Here is a 21,118-nt window from a genome sequence, read left to right on the forward strand (position 1 = left end):
GTAAGACTAATATTATATTTTTATTGTATCAGTCATATTTATGTGACCTAACACTTCTGAACATACCTTGTTGATGAAGACCAATACCATAAGTCCACAAATTCCTTTTCATAACCCCTAAAAATGTCCTCTTGTCTTTTGATTATGCCTATTATTTAATCGTAACGTTTTTGCTTGAATGTGAATGTGAGTCCCAATGGCAAGCACCATCCCGGGACAAGAATGCTTGTTGTTCTAGATAAACAGTCCTGTTCCCCAATTAAATAAACATATAGCAATGTGTGAAAAAACCACCAACATGTGAATAGTAATGAGTGAAACATTTGAGATTTGCTTTTCCTCGAAGCTGCCTCGATTTTTTTCTTTGCAAGATTCCATTTGGGTCCAAAAATATTCTTTCTAAACTGGTGTTTCCCTAATTGTCCTGAAAACTGTTATAGTAACCTTTCTTTTTCTCTAAAACACAGTTTTTGAATTAGAAAAAAATGGACCTGTTTTGGAATTTTTTACAGTTTCAGTTTCCACTATCCCAGTAATAACAGAAGCCTAATAGATGTGAAACAATCCAAAAGAATTCAAAACACTAACAGAAACCAAAAAAATTAGACAACAAATTAGATTGATTATAAAAGTCTCAAGAAATCGCTAGATCAAAGCATAGATGTGAATGTGATTTTTTTTTTATCATAATTTGATAAGTGGGGCAAAGTCAGCACTCACAGAACTTATAAGATGAAAATCTATCCAGCTGAAAACCGAAAGGGTCAGAATTTTCAGTTTTTACTACAATAATAACAGAAACCATCTAAGGATGGGAAGTCAAACAGCACAGTTTGGGTTTAGGTCTGGCTCAACCCCCCCCTCTAGTAATGCCTGTGATTGCTGCTGGCACTGATCATGGGCATGAACTGTTTAAATGCTGTTGGTATGGTCATTTGGGCACATTTGGGGCACATTTCCTTAGGGGCACCTGTTTTCTGTGAGACTTTGCACTTTCTTTTATGTGCAAACTGCTTGCACAGGTATTAAAGAAGTACCCGTGTTGTGGCTGCACTTTTTTTTACCCAACACAAATTTCATCATTGAAATGGGTATTCCAGTGCACAGTCGGATCGTGCATCACATTTAACATGCAAAGTCAGACAGAAGTGTGTTGCACGCCCTATGTTAAAAGTGCAGCCAAAAAATTGGTCAGGACTAGAGATGAGCGAGCACTAAAATGCTCGGGTGCTCGTTACTCGAGCCGAACATTTCCCGATGCTCGAGTGCTCGTTTCGAGTAACGAGCCCCATTGAAATCAATGGGAGACCTGAGCATTTTTCAGTAAAATGACAAACTTAACGAGCACAGTGAAAGAACACAGTGCAGAACAGATTGCAGATGTTCGGGAACATCTGCGATCTGTTCCGGAGACACGCGTGCAGAACGGTGTTCTCCGCAATAGTATTTGAAGAACAATATGTGTGAAGAACAACTTGCAGATGTTTGGAAACATCTGCAAGTTGTTCTTCAAATACTATTGCGGAGAACACCGTTCTGCACGCGTGTCTCTGGGACACCTGCGATCTGCTCCGGAGACACCCGTGCAGAACAGTGTTCTCCGCAATAGTATTTGAAGAACAATATGTGTAGAGAACAACTTGCAGATGTTGCCAAACATCTGCAATGTGTTCTTCACACATATTGTTCTTCAAATACTATTGCGGAGAACACCGTTCTGCACGCGTGTCTCCGGAACAGATCGCAGATGTTCGCGAACATCGGCAATCTATTCTGCACTGTGTTCTTTCACAGTTTTTTTCAATTAAACAATTAAATTAAATGTTTTATGTGTATCTTTTTACTTTTCTTCACTTTTTTTTTTTAATTAAATGCTCGTTATCGAGCAGGGCAAATACTCATCCGAGCAACGAGTATACTCGCTCATCACTAGTCAGGACAGTGCAGGAAACACCAGATTCATGAAGAATCGGAGCCACAATTCCTAAATCATAAATTCTTAAAAAGCACAGATCCTGGAGCAAGTTCCGTATTGGAAACTGGGTCCAAACAGGATTTTTAATTTAAGTGAATCTTCTCATCCCTAAAATCATTAAAAGCCAGTTGAAATCAATATAAATTTTAACAGATCCATTAGACTTAAGTTGTTATACAAGAATCATCAGAAACAAATCAGAAAATATTTGGATTCCATTTGGTGCTTTGAAACCACCAGAACCACCAGTAACTAACCTTTGAATTGACAAATAGATTCTCTTGTGGATATTATGATGGAAGTACATAAGCTGAGCCCTGGCTTCTAGTAATTGGGTTCGCTATCATTAGACACATTTATCTAAACTACAGGTTGTAGGATGATTCATTCCTGTGATCTATCCTACTACAAATTATATTATGATCATTACTCGCTTATTAAATTGCTGCCCTTGAACTTATAATCTCATTTGACGTTCACTCTTGACATAATGCTACATTGTGTATAAACACACTGTCAATTATCTTTCATTAGAATATGGATCAGGACCTTGTGGCACATGATTTAGTTTTTATAAACTGCATAAAGAAACTCTATACATACACAGGGAGATGTATTCTGTAAATCAAATGATTACAAATCTGCGAGCCGGCCAATTATCACCATCATGGTGCATTACTGATTAAAAATGTATTTAAGCAAAGCGTTGACCTTGCGGAGCGTGAGATTTATCAGACAGCGCTCTTAATAAGCAGAAGGGCAATCATTTTAATTCATTTGTTTTTTTTGCTGACTAAGAGCTCTGGCAAGCCGGATCTTTTTTTGTCTTTCCTCTCCTTCACCTAAGCACTTTGCTGAATTGGAACTTCTAGCGCATATAATTTCCTAATCTTCTTATCAGTGTCAATTTTGTATTCATTTCTCAATTTCGCCAGTTCATCAGTTGACCTTGTTTGGAAAGGAAAATCATAGACAAACAAAAAATAGTCACTACTTTATTTATTTAGATGGTGAAGAATTTTTGAAAAAGTTCAGTCTTCGAAAACCGGACCTGACAGTTAGAATATTAGTAATGACAGAAGATTATCACCAGATCTATAGATTTGACAGAACTTGCTAGAACAATGTATTCAGGGTCATATAGATGATAAGCAGATAGTCCATCGTCTGATTCCCGTCTTTCGTTTTTAAGCCGTTCCACAACTTGTCATATCAGCTGACGGGGAATATTTCCAGTAGATGTCTAATTCAACAGCGGAATAAAGAAATATATCTAATAAAACCATTAAAAAATCTAAGTATAGAGTAAAAAGTCCCCTATAGGTGACTTATTTTCCAAGGAGATAGCACAGACGTGGTTGCATCGCAGCTCCATACACCCTTTGAGCGGTATGAGGTTGTAATCTCACACACGTAACACTCTATAACAGTGGTGGCGAACCTATGGCACTGGTGCCAGAGGTGGCACTCAGAGCCCTTTCTGTAGGCACCTAGGCCATCACCAGAGAGGACTCCAGGTATCTTTCTGCAGTCCCAGACAGCACAGGACTTGCTGTGCACAGAGCTACTTTAAAGTGACAGCACTACCTGGGACTACTGCAGGAGTGGGTAGGTGTGGACAGATCTGGATTAACATTGTAGCTCTGGAGGAAAGCTACAATAATCCAAATTTCTTCTACTTTCTGCTTTATTGGTGTCCTCAGGGTGCTGGTATCAATGAAAGCTGTGACAGAGCAGGGAGTATATATCACTAAGTCAATTTCTGTGTTGGCACTTTGCGATAAATAAGTGGGTCTTGGTTGTAATTTGGGCACTCGGTCTCTAAAAGGTTCGCCATCACTGCTCTATAATGTACATATAACAAGTGTTCCCTAAATGAAACAATGCTAATACAAGATAATTTCTCGAAAGAAGTAATTAAGAACTTTAGTTTTTTATGGGTAATAGAACAAAACACTATATTAGAAGGTAATTGTTTCTAATTATAATGCAGTTATAATAATTATCCAGCATTGGTAATTGATCTGGTTCCCTAATTTTGTTCACATATATATTCCACAACTTAAAGGAAACCTACCACTTGTAGTGGCAGGTTTCCGATGGAAATACCGTGCACCAGCTCAGGGTGAGCTGGTGCCGGAGCTTATTTTAGTTAGTGTTTTAAACCGCGGTATCGCGGTTTAAAACACTTTTTAAACGTTATAGCCGGCGCAGGCAGGTACGCGCTCGGCGCTTACCATGCACGCGGCTCTCATTCACTTCCTATGTAGCCGCGCGCACGGTAAGCGCCGAGCGCGTACCTGCCTGCGCCGGCTATAACGTTTAAAAAGTGTTTTAAACCGCGATACCGCGGTTTAAAACACTAACTAAAATAAGCTCCGGCACCAGCTCACCCTGAGCTGGTGCCCGGTATTTCCATCGGAAACCTGCCACTACAAGTGGTAGGTTTCCTTTAAAGGAAAACCCATCCATCAAAATCCATCTTACTCATAGACCCAGGCACTGTGACTGTGGTAATCTTCTTATATGTGCTATCCATGGCCTCCTTTCTTCTAAAATCGACTATAAAAATTACGCTAATGCACCTAAGGGCTTCTGGGGGTCATCTTCCATGAGATTACATGAGGTAGAAGGAAGAGGGAAGTGCTGAGAGATCAGAGGGAAGGTAAGAGAGTGTAAGAACCATTGAAGCTACAGCATGGAGAGGCTTGGGTAACAACCCCAGAAGCCCTTCAGACTCATTTGCATAATTTATAAGATGAGTTTTGAAGGAAGGAAAGAGGAATTGATAGAGAACGTATATTGGGAATTTGTATAACTTTTCATTACATAAACAATATCAATTATTTGTTGAAAGTGGACAACCCCTTTAAAATCTTTTGTCCACAAATGTTTTCAGGACTTTCTTTGAAAGATTAATCATTAATCACTTAATACTATAGTGCATGTACAGTAATGATTGTAATGGTCATAATTGCCTATAATCTGTAGGACCGTATCTGCAAAATAATTTTTCATAAGATGATCCTTTAGTCAACATTTGTTCAAACATCAACCCAAATAAATCTATAAATGAAGAATATGTCATCACTCAAGACCACATTTTAAAGTTAGTAGTTAACATAAAGTATAAATGTGATCTAAATTCACCTTTACTTAAGATAAAAGATATAAAGGTAAAAATTCTAATTATTATCAATTCATACAAAATATAAACAAATAATAATACTTATCAATTCATAATCCTTAAGAAAACAAATAAGTAAAATGTATTTCCAGATAATACGAATAGTATTATTGTTATTATTATTATTGTTAGTAGTAACAGTAGTAGTAGTAGTAATATTATTGTTATTATTATTATTATTATTATTATCATTATCTTAACCAGCATTTATTATATGGTGCTATACTTTTGAAAAAGGGGTGCAAAAATAAAATAAGAAGAAGCACATAAGTTCTGTAGAGTACTAATTTCTACAGAACAGGAAGTGATCTCTACAGAACAGGAAGTGGCAGTCCCCAGGTTACCTACAAGATAGGCTCAGATATATTTTATAATTGTAACTCCAAAAAAAAAACTTTTTTATCCGAGTGGATTTTTAATTTTTTTTTTTTCATTGGAACAAGGGTTATCAATAAAACCTCATTAGAGACACCTTACACCTAATCATTTCAGCCTGGGACTAAAGTAAAGCACCAGAGGTCACAGTGGGCAGAGACGTCCATCTGTAACTAAGAGTCGTCTGCAAGTAGCCCATAAATAAACTATTAGATCCTTGAAGGATTGTGCAGTACAACGTTCGGAGGCAGAATCTTGAATACATAAAAAAATTTTATTCTCTTTATTTTAGTATTTTTAGATATTATTGGGTTTGGAGCCTGTTGAAGCACCGACCCTTATTCATAGGTTGGTTAAGCTACTATTAATATAATACTTTTATCTAATATGCATGGCTATTTTATGAGTTCACATCCCAAATAGATTCTATATAAATTTTTAATATGTGAACATTTTTTATGCCACAGTACATTGGAATTTGATGTCTCTTTATATATACTTATAGAAAATCTAAGATAACTTAACATAATTTCACAATATCACACATAGCTCAATTGTTCTTGTTTCTCTTTTTCTCGATTTTTTGAGACTGTTTAAGGCACAATGAAGAATTTTTTGCCTTCCTCACGCCTAAGACAACTACCTTTCAAGACTCATCATGGTTGTGTTTTAACAAGAACAACCCCCCCCCCCCCAACGCAGGCATAAGATATAGCTTTGGTAGATTGATACTTTTGTGTGATTTTTAATCCTAGACTAATGATATCCAATAATTCATACCAGTGATCACCGCAGATCTAAGATTTTTTCACAAAATTGTCACATAATAGATTTCTTAAAATTATTTTCTATATATCTTGTCGGCACTGGTAACTGTAACTTAAGAATGTGCTTTGCATTGGACACAAGAAAACATAAAAAAGGGAAGATGACTAAGAAGACTGACTATGTGAGTGTTGTAGACACGCTTTGCAACCAGCATGGAGGTCACTGTAAGGGATAGGCGAAGAGTGGAACAGCAACCATCGTAAATTGAGGATTCTGTGTTGTTGGTTTTCAATTTGTTATGATGATTTTGTAGGCCACATAAATTATGGAGACCAAGACTTGTTGGTCAGGTTTTGTAGCTGGAGGCCTAAGCTTGTTTGTAATATTAATACCATGAGTACAAATCTCTACAAAACAGGAAGTCATCTCTACAGAACAGGAAGTGGCAGGTTTTTTTTTTATAAAAATAACTATATTATTTATTTTTTGAATAGAAAATATAGAAAATAGCATTAAAAATCTTTTTATTCTTTATACTGTGGTCATGAAAGTTGAGTTAACCAATAGTTCACTTTCTTTTAAATCATTCTCTTTATGGCTTGACATAACCATACTGGACTGAATGGCCTTTGTCTCCTTTCCCCATACTATATATTTATTTCTGAGCACCATTTCACTTGTTAAATGTTGAACAGCCTGGATACTAGCAAAAAGCAGATGTAGATGCCTTTTTTATACAGTTGAATGGATCACATTATCTTTTGTCATACTTGGGTGCATATAAATGGTTTTACTTTGTTCCAAGATTTCGAACAGTTTGTGCAACATTTTCTCTGCATGAATTAATAAATAAGTAGCCTGTTAAAAGCTTTTGGCAAAATATCCAGGTTCCAGTTATTTCATCTCCAATAATGTATCTCTGCTGATTCACCATGAGCATTCTTAATTCCCCATGGTCTTTAGATTTTTTCTATTATTTTAGATAATTATATGTCAGCCAATATAACATATTTTTTATTTTGCTAATATTTTTCACTCCAACATTTCATCATAGAAATATTTATTTCTTTGTTTGTTTTGTATGTAACTGTAAGGAAAAAAAAACAAAAAAAAAGAAGAAAAAAAATCAGTAAATTAAAAATACATTTTACTGCTTAAGTCAAGAATATTTACAAACATTTTTTTTACACAGCTCTAATTGTCATAATTCATATCTTCATTATATTAACCTTTCATTACGGAAATTGTTAAAATTACGGCTTCTGAATTGAGAGAGAGCATGCTAAGTTACAAAATGAATGCTGTATATAGTTTAAGTTGTGTTACTTTTTTAATTTAAAAAGTGTGGATTATTTTACATTAAGTAATACAAATATTACATTTTATAAATTTTGCTTTCAAAACATCATTAGGATTTGTGATGATTCTTAAAAACACTTACTTAACTCAAATAAATTAACCATAATGTCTCTACATTCCAGTGCTCAATGTTGGCCCCAGCCCTCAGGAAATGTCACAAATATCTAGAGGCTCCTGCATTTTGATATAGATCAGGTTGGGGTGGGTGTAGTCTTGTGTGCTTGACACATTTTCATAGTATAGCAGGGCCTGCCACCCCATTCCTTACCACCCAAGTGACGTACAGTGAGAAATAGTCACAATCCTGACTCCAGGAACCAGGAATTGTGTCAAAGTCACAGCTTGTATGTTGGTATTTAGGCATACAAACTATAATAAATTTCCCCCTTATGCTGTTATTAAAGCAATATTACAGCTTCATAGAATTGAAGCCGGTTATAAAATTTACAACAATTTTAACATTGCCATCCAGGATTCAGTTTGGAATGTCTGTCGGTTACTTTTAAGGCAAGAATATCATAGGTAGTGTTGTTTAGAGAAATTACAATGGCAGTAAGATGGGCTGCAATTAGTGCTGGACGGGTACGAACTTCAGTCAATTTGTGTCTAGCTCAAACCATGAGTAACACCAACATGCAATGCTGGACCAGAACGTGGGCTTTATCTATTCAAATCCAGCTTGCAATGCTGCCAGAAGCTTTTAAATTAAAGTGGGCCAAGCACACCAACTTTTACCAGCCACAGCGCGTGTGCACTGTGATTGTGGAGAGGATCATCGCTCCCCAAAATGGTGGTGCACATGCCCCATGGCTGCTTAGAGCCAACATGCACCCCACATTAATTTTAAAAACATTTTCTGTTTTTTGGAAAAAAAAAAGTCTCAACTGGGACAAAAAGTCTCAAAAAATAGAACAAGTTCGGCCTCACCATTAATGCTTTGTTGACTATCATAGAAAAAAAAATTAAGAAGAATGTTCACACTTTTGCTATGGATTTCACTCATGGGAGGGGACAGAAAATAATGATGGTGAATGTGCGGTAATCTGTTTACTCTTAGTTCCCTTTGAGTTGAATTTGTGGAAGGGTCTTTTTTTTTATTATATCTCCATTGTTATAACTGTAAAATCCATAGTAGAGGTGCAAACTTTCAAACAATCACACAAGCCCTTCATTTTTGCATCCTAGATTCACCGCACATTATCTGTTCCACGTGGCCACAGGAGTAGTCACTCATTGCCGATATATCCGCCACCTGTTTGTGGCCCATTCATGTGCATGAGACCTTAGTTGGATTTTCTCTGTAGCCCCCACCATTTCTGAGCAATCAGTATGATTATTTTAAGAACTCTACTGTTCTATGTGTACAGCCAATATGTCTACTCCATCCCAGAACACCCTTTTGACAATGGGAAGACCTAATTATCATTTAAATGGCTCCACCCATCTGACAGTGGACATTGGAAATATTGTCAGTGATTACTCAGAAATGTTGGGTTATTGAGAGAGCATTGCAATGAAGCCAGAACCAGAGGAGAGGCACCTAATAAAGGGTGTAGAGAATTTAAGTTATTGGAGATGATGAAAAGTTCTCTTAAAATAGACACAGACTATAAATCACACACAAACACCTACATGAACCACTACAAAACATCCAGTATTAATATAAATATACTAGACTCAATGACAGGAATTTATAATTAGGTGGCTCTTCATGATGTCTCTAAAATCACTATATACCATCAAAAGTCGCAGCACATAGTCGCAGCAAAGTCGCAGCACATAGACCAGGTTGGTGTCATTTCGCGCCAGAACTTGCCTAAACGGAAAGTCGCAATTCATGAATTTGCTCCTATTGTATAAACTAGTCTATGCAAGTTTCATGAACTTGGGCCAGAGCAGAGTTGGTGTCACAGTGACTTCAAATTGTCCTTTGTTCATTTGGTGCAATGGAAAGTCGCAAAACATTATTTGCTCCACAACTGCGCCAAAACACGTATTAAAGGAGTATTTAATTGAATTTGTCTGTCATATATATATATACATTTCTTCAATTGGATGTTAGTTTAAAAAATGTACCTTTGTGAAGATAATTTCCCATAAATGAAGCCATGTTGTCCCTTAGAAATGGGAATGTTGTCATAGGATACGACCACCTCTGCTGGAGTTATTGCACATATGTTTTTACATATGAAATGTCCGGGAGTTACTGCAGGTCCCACAGACACCCTGTGGTAATTAATGCTGAATTCAGGTGGTCGGGCAGGGCTCAATAGTGCATGTGTTACCACTGCTGCCAGTGTGTAGCGGTGGTCGTATCCAAGGACAACATCTTGTTTCTAGGGGACAACTTGGCAGCATTTATGATAAATTATCTTCACACAGGTACATTATTTTACATTATTATATTAATAGTATGTACGGTATATGGCAGATGAATCAAATTAAAAGTGAATGCCCAGATGGAAATACCCCTTTAAGGATATTTCATAGAATTAGATGTATCAGAACTGAGTTTGTCAGTAAAAAATAGTATATTATCTCTGTTTATAATTCATTATCATTTTTACTTGTTCTGGCATTTTATACAAAAGGCCACATCACTTTATTTTTTTTACAAGTTAGGTTTCTTTGTGCGTTCTCTTTGATCTAGAACTTCTTAAAAGAGGATAGTTCTAAAAAGCGGTTGACTGACATCCCACATGAAAGATCACAAGATCTTCTCTTCATTAAAACTGCTCCTCCAAATCTTAATATACTCAGAGCAACTAGTATTGTCAAAGTTGAAGCATTGTTAAGTCTACTACATAGAACTGTTGAGCAAAATGTATATTGGCTCTTTAAAAAAAAATCCATAAATAACTCCAAAGAAATGTTTTCCTTCACAATTTTAATAAAAATGGTTCAACAAGACTGTTTTGCCTTATACATGTTCTTCTTTGTTTTCCTAAATAGTGAAAAAGTCCATAGATTATAAGTCTAGAGGATTTAAATTGTTTCCAGGGAAAGACATCAGCAGCAAGTTTTCTATCTGTGAGTGTAACTATTTTTGTTTCTACTTTTGGTGCCTCGTTGACTTCTTGTGTTTGTGTGTATGCCTAAAATCACGGCATTGTTTAATATCTAACGTATGTATTTTTTGCTTGTAGTCTGCATGCTGCTCTTTCTAACATGATGACCTTATGTCTCAAATAATAAGGTGACATATTTGTTTTTTTTCCATGTTTGCTTTCTTTTGCTTCCATTTTGAATATTTTCAATGGTCTACAAAATCAAATATCTATTTTTGAGACATGTCCTTCTGTTTCCATGGACTTACAGTTCCAGATCAAATATTTCAGATTAGAACTGTTGCCATTTTATTTCTGAATTAGCAATATCGTTGTTAATGGAGTCAATGGGGCATATTTATCATATATCGCGTGCCAGCGTATGATAGCCCTGCCGCTGCAAGTTCGCAGCCCGATACATCAAGAGCCTTATCGGGGCTGCCGGCTGCGCAGTGTTCATCCTACGCCAGGCCCTGAAAAGTCGTCGGCAGCAGCGAGTGCACAGGCGTGGGGTCAGTAACGCCCCACGCCGGCCCACTCCCGGCCGTGCTCTCTGCTCGACCGGCCGCAACCCCCCCCCCCTTCACGCCCCTCTGGCGTGAAGGTGGCGGATCAGGGCAAATAATCGCAAAAGCTAGCAATAAGCTAGCGTCGCGCAGAGGTCCTGATAAATATGCCCCAATGTACATATTGAACCCATGAAAAATTGAGTTAGTAAGTGTAGGCTTAATAATTGTAGATTTTTGAGTTGTTTGAAAAGACAAAAGCTCAAAAAGGTTTCAGTTCCTTTTTTAAGCCATCGAAGAAGTCCTACAGAAGTCAAAGGAATGTAGAACAACTGACACAATGGCTGATCCAGAAAGTTTAATGTATTACACCACAGCTCAGGGGTACTTCAGGTCCCCATTCTGTCATTCACACACAAGTCTGACCCACAGCTTGGACTTGTTTCCTTTTTTAAAAAATAAACCCATACAATAAGTTTCATAATGTAAAAAACATCAAAAAAGTAATCCTCACCGTACTGTTTTCCTGACGTTGACAGTACCATTTTTTATGTCACCCACTTTTCTTTTTTCTTTGTATTCTGATCTCTCGTATTAACATGGTCATGTGACCACTGCATCTTATCAGCATATTCAGTGTACAAAGACATTCCTCTTTAGTCATCAAGGTGACCATTTACACATATAAAGAGAAAGTTGTATGAATTATTACCTGGGCACTATTTGAGCCAACATAGATTTATTTGATCAGATTTAGAAGGGGGTTTCCACCTCAAAATCCGATACAAGACTGAGCATGGCTGAGGCAACAATAGGGCTTATCATAGTGCATATAATTTGATGCAGACAGTTGATCACTGTGGCCAATTACAGTGACTTAAATTAAATCTACCACCAGGATGAAGTGGTTGATTTACAAAAAAAAGGCTTCAAAAAATATGCAAATGACTGATATAAAGTGTGGAGTCCCTTGGGCTCATTTGCATAAATGTAAAAACATTTTTCCCATTGAAATGAGGACATTAGAAACTAAAATAAGAGCAGATAAGTCTAGAGGGGGCACACACCAGCATATGCCCTGGGATTTTGGCCCACGCGCCGGCTTGCACACAACAGAAATGGGGGGGCGGGCCGTCGCACAACCCGACGGATTCGGACAAACCATGGAATTTAAAAATGTGATTGTGTCGTAAGATCAAGCACTCACATGCGCCGGGATGAAGCAGGTGAACTCCGGCTGACCTTGGCGGGGAAGCGACTGATGCAGGAACTCGGGTGCATGATCTTCATGAATCACGCCGGACACGAATCCTCGTCAGACAGCTTGCTGCGGGATCGAGACAGGACTGGGTAAGTAAATCTGCCCCTATGTGTCAAACTATAGGCAATGGGATAAACACTATTGTAGGCTCAGCCACCGTCAGTCTTGCATTGGATTTTGAGGTGGAAATCTAAATCTGATCAAATAAATCCATGTTTGCTCAGATGGTGGCCGAGTCAATAATTCATACAATTTTCTCTCTATATATGCATATATGGTCCCTTTGCTAACTGAAGATGATTGTCTTTTGCACCATGTATTTTACCCCTCACATTCGCCTTAGATTGTTAGCTCTTATGGACAGGCACATTAAGTCTTTCAGTTTATCATTTCTTTATTTATTTGAATTGTTACTCAACTTGTTTATTTTGTCCCAACTGTACATCCATTTACAATATATCAAAAATCTATACATAAAAAAAGGGAAGATCTAGGTGTAAAGACGTTACAGAACATGTATTGTACCAGTATAAAGTTTATTCTGATTAGCATTGCCATGGGGATGTGGATTTTTATTTTTATAAGTAGATGGGACATTTAACCATAGGACTGCATCTTTTTTATTTAGGACTCTATACATATAGATTATATTAGCTACTGGTATAATAAAATCACTACAGGCAGTCCCCTGGTTACATAAAACATAGGTTCCATACGTTTGTTCTTAAGTTGAATATGTGAGTCAAAACTGTATATTTTATAATTGTACCTCCAGACAAAAATTTTTTTTTGCCCCAGTGCCCCAATTTTTTGCTGTAATTGGACCAAGGATTATCAATAAAGCTTCATTACAGTCACCTTACAGCTGATCATTGCAGCCTGGAACTTTAGTAAAGCTTTCAGAGAACTTCACCAGAGGTCATAGTGGGCAGAGAGGTCCATCTATAACTAGGGATCATATGTAGGTCAGGTCCCCTTACGTATAAATTAGGATGAATAGTTTATATCAGACCAGCCAATGTCCAGCATCTACAATCCTTCCCTAAAAGGGTTGGCAAAAAAAACTATTTGCCAATCTTGCACATCTTTAGAATAGGCCAGAAATGTTTTATCGATGATGGGCTAACACTATTCGATGTCATGTTAACACAGGACAGGGAGCTGAAAGCAGTTGGTTATATGTCACTGTAGTAGCACGAAGCAGTAATTATAGCTGCAACTTCCAATAAAGAAAATCTACTATTTGATTTCATGCATTATGAACCAAACATACCTGATCCAAGTGGTTTTTATGAAAAAAACATAATAAAATTCCTGGGAAAACTGGATGCCTACATAAACACATTTCACACAGAGCTTCTTGAACTGAGCAGACAAAACTAATCAACCTGAGCTGGATGACTCATACACAGCAGCTGGGGGATGGTGCAGCGATTGCAGGGATAGCACAGTGATTACATAAATTTTTGGTGCAGCACATAGCTAATGTGAGAGAAAAACCATGGAGCCAGGCGAAGGAGCGACAGAGCTTCATTATCAGAATTTTATAATTGTTTTTTCAGCAAAATCACTTAGCTCAGGGATTAAACAAGAAATGTTTCTGCATCAGTGTAGCTACAGCATTCTCAAGGTGTGTTTGGTTCATAATGCTTCAAATTAAATGGTAGATTTCTTTTAACTCTCACTTGGTGACATGCCTGCAGTGATGGTACCCAACCACTAAAATGGCATGGATGAACTTTTGACCCACAATAGAAATTCCTGGCCAAAATCATTAATGCCAGTTTTATTAATGTAAAGCTGTGGGAGATTTACTCCTTACCAAGCACAAAACATGCATTTTATAGGGATGACCTTTGAGGTGATGGGTGCTCAATTCCTACCTATTCATTTGAGGATCTCCTATATCCTTGGAATAGGTCTTCAATGTTTTAGCCCCAGACTATCCCTTTAAATTCAAATTCCCCTTCACTATGACAATGAACTCAGGAATAGAGATGAGTGGACTCTTTCAGGTTTGGGTTTGCCGAGTTTGACGAAACAGGAACCTTAAAGTTTAACCCAAACCGGTACAGGCACTTATCGCAGGTGTTGCACTGCAAATTCCAGTGGTTCCGGTCTGCTGCCATTTTTCAGAGGGTTCTAGAGTAAATGGTCATGCACATGGCTATGCATGTAAAATTTGAAGTGTTAACACCCACCAATCACCCACAAAAGTTGTAGTCAGCTCACCTGGACGTTGATGACATTGTTTTCTTCTGTGGATATATTGAGCAAGGACAATCCTCGGCTCCGAGTTTACTTGGACAAAAGATGCAACCAGCTTGAAATGGAGTCCACGTGAAGTAAATCATAGCATTTTATTGGACAACTTTAAAACAGGTTGTAACACAGTGTGTGAACATGGATATTGACATAGGGTAGTAAGGGTATTGGACGCATAATTGCCTACGCGTTTTGAAAAAAGACTTTCCTTATTCATAGCCATGTGGACTCCATTTGAAGCTGGACTACGTTTGCATCTTTTCACCAATCACAAGTGTTACCAGTAGGGGGTAAATCCAACCCAAACTTCTGCCTAAAGTCTGGGATGGAGTTCTGAGACTTGACCCAGCAATGTTCCGCATGGACCTGAACATTGCGGGTACGGGTGCGCTCAGCCCTACCCAGGGCACATTATTAACCAAAACACTTATTCACAGTGGAAGCAATTTGTTTAAGCTTGATTCATTATGCCAAAAAAGCAAAACCAATCATGATAGAAGAATTACGTGAACAGAAACTTGACATTAAATAGAGTAGAGCTTATTAACTTCTTTAATGAGTATAGGTTTAGTAGTAGGAATGGAAGAATTACCCAGCAGTGATTGCTCTAAAAGAGTACATGGCTGGAGGAAATTGAATAATTGAATAATGGAAATGAAAACATTCTGAAAGCTTTGAAGCCGATATCTGAGAGATACAAAACAAGAATTAGTTTGTGGATCTCCTTATGATAAATAACCCTGATTCAAGAGGTTTTATGTGACTAAGTATAGACGATGACTCTGGATCTACACTCTTTAATTGTTACAGTTAAATAATACATCAACTTGTTATTTTTTTAGCACATTAAGAAGGAGTTACGTGGGGTTTAAACAGTAAACATAGGTTCTAGAAGAAACATACACATACAGTATATACATACACGTCTGTAAAGCTGTATTGTAAATAACCCACAAATTGACATCTAAGGGAAGTAATTATAAAATCAGTTACATTGATGCTTGGTTTCATAAAAGGGTTTTTAAAACTAAAAAACACATATCTGGCTAATAGTTATTGATTAGTTTAAGCTACTATATATACATGAAATGGAGCACTTACCTACTTCTCAAGGCCAATATGTTAAAAGGTCAAAGCTATAATGAATTTACCTAATTGTTAAATGTGATTCCCCCTTTAAAAACAAACAGAATGATGCCTACTTTGTGCTGCATCCTTTTCCTTATGGCATTTTCTGTGCTGAAAGTGTTTAACAAAAATTTTTCTTACCAGAGGTGAAGTGGGCAGAGACTACTATCTGTCTGTCTATGCCCTCAAGCTGAGGCCAGTTAGCTTGCCCACAGATCTCATGATGCCTTGTGTTCTTTCTCAAAGTAGATTTGTTTCTACTACGGACTCCAGGGCTTATCATCACATGGAGAGGAGACAGCCATTGCAGCAATGAGATAATCTGAGGGTTTTAGTCAAGAAACTAATGGATATAGGTTAAATGATGATAGGCATAATTGTTTTACATCCCAAGAAGCTATTGATTTGTGGAAAATAAAATCTTTACAGTTAATCTTTAAAGGGGTTATCCGGGTTTAAGATATAACTTAGGATGGGTCAGGGGCAGGCTATTTAAAAATAATAAAGGTGTGCTTACCTCCTCCGGCACTGCTGATGTCCTGTGCCATGGTCCGTCTGATCCATGCTCCTGTAAACAAACAGGGGCACAGAAGCCACACACATGGAGCTTCCGGCTGGCGATGTGGCTTCCTGTGCACCCCGGATGAGATAATTACATATTAAATTTTTTTAAATAGCTCGCCCTAGCCCGGCCCAAATAATTTCTTAAACTCGGATAACCCCTTTAAGGTAGTATGGAGAGGGCTTTTGGGGTGAGCCCTATTCATACTGTCTGGATGTTTGCTGCATATTACACCCATGGTAACCCACTGCTGCTGGCACAATTCAAAGGTGGTAACCTTTTAAATGCCACCAGCAAGACTGCTTTTTTGGCTGAGATTGTTGCTCCCTGTAAAGTCATTGGGGAGCAACTAGCTATGCCCATGACAGTCTGTAGTCTTTATGAGATCTGAAACAGTGTGCCAAAGGCCCGATCACACTCCATAGCAAATTAACAATACACTGCTATACTGCTGTATTGGCGTATATGATAGGCGTGATCAGACCTCACTTGGGTTTAAGTACCCTAGGAGGCCTAAAACCAAAAACACCCCCTTTCTGTAGAACTGATATAAAAAAAATAAACAGATAAAATCATAAACATGTCTTCATCTATCAAAATATAAACGGTTATTCCCTGTGTTGAACCTCGTAACGGAAAATAGCGGCCAAATGTCCGGTTCCTAACTTTTTAACCATTTCTCTACACACAAAAATGCTAGATAACGTGATCAAAAGGTCATACAGTCTCTAATATGATAACAATGAAAACATCAGCTTGTCCTACAAAAAATGATATTTTACAAAGCTCCATACGTTATGACATATCATTGTAAACTGTTATCCAGTAAAGTCTACAATCTACATGAGGAACCCTGTTGCCATCTGCCACTTCTAGGACATCTAAAAGGTTTCAGAATTTTTTGGGTGCAAATTGCTATAGAAACTTACAGTAATATTATGAATTATAATAATTAAAAGAACATTACACTTATCCTGCTTGAATACATATGCTAATCTCAGTCTGACTTGGCTCAGTTATGTCTCATAAAATCCCTCTTCTGATGTCCCACTATTTTCGGAAACGAAATAAGCATGTTCAGTAATCTGAATTTGTCAACTGGAAAATATCCATTTAGAAATAGGCAAACAGCACATGTTACTAAAAGAGCAAAATGACATGCTATGTATAACAAGCTTATGTTGTCAATTACCAGATCTCTATGGGGGAATATAGATTTCCCAGTTGACTGTCGAATTTAGGAAGGAAAACGTGACTAATATGCACTTTACGAATGTCTCTACTGTCATTACATTTATATGGTGAACATATATTTTGCTTCCAAATCTTTCCCTAGGCGGAACAAATGCTAATTTTTATAATATTATTAAAGTCAAATCCTGCCAAAAGCGCACAAGTATTACTTGCTAATTATAAAAAAGATATATATTTTGGACAGTGGAGTAACTAGAAGAGGCAGGTCCTCTATAGTGAACTTTTGAATGGGGCCCCACATAAATCTTAATTAAAATACATACAGTGTATGCACACCATATACACAGACATATAGGGGCAGATTTATCAAGTGTCTGAAAGTCAGAATATTTCTAGTTGCCCACGGCAACCAATCACAGCTCCCCTTTAAAATACTCATGAGCACTGGTAAAATGAAAGCTGAGCTGTGATTGGTTGCCATGGGCAACTAGAAATATTCTGACTTTCAGACACTTGATAAATCCACCCCATAGTATACACACACATCACACATTTATATACATCTACAACACATACATATCACAAATACACACATATAGCATGAAATACCCCATATACTGGGGCCCCCCAAACACTATGGGCCCCATAGCAGCTGCTATGGCTGCTGCGACTGTAGTTACGCCCCTGATGTTGGATATATTTCTGTATAGTTTTTGTTTACATGTTAAGGCTGCAAAACATTTCATAAAAAATTGCATAAATCTCTCATAGCAATGGGGAAGATTTATAAAACATGTCTTAAGGTAAGACAGAGCTGGATTAGACAAGATGCATAAGAATCATATAAGGCCTCTTCCACACTAGCGTTGCATTTCACGTCAGGGTGCAATGCGTGAAAAACTGCTGTTTTTGGCTGCGTTTTTGTTCCATTTTTCCTTGTAGTCATTAGCACTTTTGCGTTTTTTTCACGCGCGCGTTGTTCTGGGGTTTTTTTGCGTTTTCGGTGCGTTTTTCACGCACGTTTTTTAAGTCAATGGAACTTTTTCAAAGGGACCATGGTTCGGGAATAAAATTTTTTATTTAATTGAAAAAGAATGTCTTCTGATAAGTTAGCAGATGTATGCAAACATCTGCAATCTATTCTTCACTGTTCTGCGCGCGTATATTTTCTCCCGACAAGTTAGCAGATGTGAAGAACAGTGAAGAATAGAATAAAAACAGTGAACACAGTGAACACAGGATCATTTAAGTGAAAAACACAGTGCAGAATAGATTACCGATGTTCGGCACATCTGCTTACTTGTCGGGAGATACGCGCGGAACGGTGCGAACAAAATAGCATGTGAAGAACAATATATATGTGTGAAGAACACATTGCAGATGTATGGAAACATCTGCAATGTGTTCTTTACACACATATATATTGTTCTTCACATGCTATTTTGTTCGCACCGTTCCGCGCGTATCTCCCGACAAGTAAGCAGATGTGCCGAACATCTATAATCTATTCTTCACTGTGTTTTTCACTTAAATGATCATGTGTTCACTGTGTTCACTGTTTTTATTCTATTCTTCACTGTTTTTCACTGTGTTTTTTTAATTAAATGCTCGATCTCGAGCAAGGGAATTATTCATGTCACCTAGCAACCCATCCGTTTAAAACGCATTGCACTCACATTGCACTTGCAATGCTTGTGAGTGCAATGCATTTTTGATGCGTCTCCATAGACTTGAATGGGGCGGGAAAAACGCAGACGCAGGCACCCACGTGAAAACCAACGCAAATGAGGAAAGGCCCATTGGAAACAATGGGACAGAGTGCAATGCAAGTTCTGCGTGTCAAAATCATGCGCAGAACTCGCGCGTGAAAAACGCTAGTGTGGAAAGGGGCCTAAGAGTCTGACACCAGATGATTAGTTTGTCATAGTATAAGACTGGCCACTCCTACTTTAATAGATCTCCTAGTAGTTGGTTTATTTAACATATGAAAACAGGGACAAAATTCTGGATTATTTCTGGCACTCAGACTTTTTGGTGCAAATCCACTCCCCTTTTCAGAGGCCCCGCTTCTCTTAGTACTAGACATAGAAGTGCCCTGAAAACTCTCTAAAAGCATTTAGATATGTGGTGTTGTTTTTTTGCACAAATTACGACTGAATTTTATTGCAGTCAGATTAATAAATATCACCAAATTTTTTGTATATTGATTTTTTAGCAGTTTCCCCTCTGCAAGATCTTTCTTTACATTTCAGATCTCCCAAAGTTGGTGGAGGAAACCTAACTGCTCTTCCACATGCCTTCCTTATTTTTATTAAATGGGCGGCTCTCGGATGCACTAAATTCCATATCTTTTAATGGAAATTTGCCGACTGTTGTTAACTGACCACACAACTGTTTCATTAAAAATTAGAGCGTGTCCTAGTCAAAACAGTTTTTCACTCATCGACTATAGTTTATAAAGATCCATAAAAATGAAGTGATGCAAACAAATTGTGAAAAACTGATGACAAGGGAGAAAAAATTAAACCATTTCACATGGCTTTTAGACCTTTTTTGGTGCATCGTCTTTGTAAAAGATGCATGGTCTCTTGAAAGGGGGTGTGGCTTTAAATGAAATAGTGTGCCAAAAAATAAGAGAGTGCACAATAGACCAACTAAAGGAACACCAACTACACTGACTAAAGGTAGAAAGTAGAACACAAAGGTAGTGCTGTGCATCAGAATTAACACAGTGATAAATTTGGTGCAGCAAGGGTCTACTGTCGTCCAATAAGGTCTTTGCACCGGCAGACCCAGCGACACATTAATACAGTCACTCAATGGCTGAGAATCAGCATGTTTGTGTGCAGTAAGTATTAATCATATTTCTGTCTCTTCTCTCTGTGCAGACATAATTGGACACCTCCATTATTTTCTGTCCCTCTAGTTAGAAAGACAGAAACCAGCAGAAAAACCTGAAAAACTTACATTTCACTCCATGTAATTGAACATTGGCCAAAGAATCATTTTCCTCTGAAAACAATTCTTTCAATAAAGTTTATAACATTCACTTGTACAATTCATTTATGCAAGGAGTGTTAAAGGAAACCTACCAACAGAAATCTACCTATTAATGTAGATCTGATGGTAGGTACCTAGTCACCTTCTAAACCCTAATCTTCTTTCCCTAACCCTATTATATTTTCTAACCTTGTCTACACTTTGTCTACCGAATACGCTAATTTTTGGCAGAGGCAACTGTTGCATGGAGTAGCCTTTCTGTGCAGCAGGAGAAAAGGGAACACAATGCACCAGTAGCCTCTGCAATCCCATCCATCCTATTGGCATGCTCTTCATACTTCTACAACAGACCTGGCCCCTTCTGTGCACTGCGCATGCACAGTAGCTGTGGCTTCAGAGCCAACTGGTGCGCAGATAAGCACAAGGATACTCGGTGAGGAGTAGCCTTTGCTCCTGCTGCTCGGAGAAGCTCTTCCATGCCACTAGTAGTC

At 37.8% G+C, this 21,118-nt stretch overlaps 1 protein-coding gene across 6 annotated transcripts in view; it reads left to right on the top strand.

The window, feature by feature from the left end:
• The window catches only part of CSMD3 (CUB and Sushi multiple domains 3), an 804,446-nt gene that overhangs the window by 343,901 nt on the left and 439,427 nt on the right, over positions 1–21,118 (top strand). For 3 of the 6 annotated variants that reach the window (XM_072151297.1, XM_072151299.1, XM_072151300.1), the window contains one exon: positions 10,617–10,694. The exons of the other annotated variants lie outside the window; for them this stretch is intronic. In XM_072151297.1, the coding sequence (XP_072007398.1) occupies positions 10,617–10,694 (78 nt within the window). The remainder of the gene's footprint in view (positions 1–10,616; positions 10,695–21,118) is intronic. 6 annotated transcript variants of the gene reach the window in all.

Source organism: Engystomops pustulosus, chromosome 5, assembly GCF_040894005.1.
Source record: "Engystomops pustulosus chromosome 5, aEngPut4.maternal, whole genome shotgun sequence".
Taxonomy (NCBI): Eukaryota; Metazoa; Chordata; class Amphibia; order Anura; family Leptodactylidae; genus Engystomops; species Engystomops pustulosus.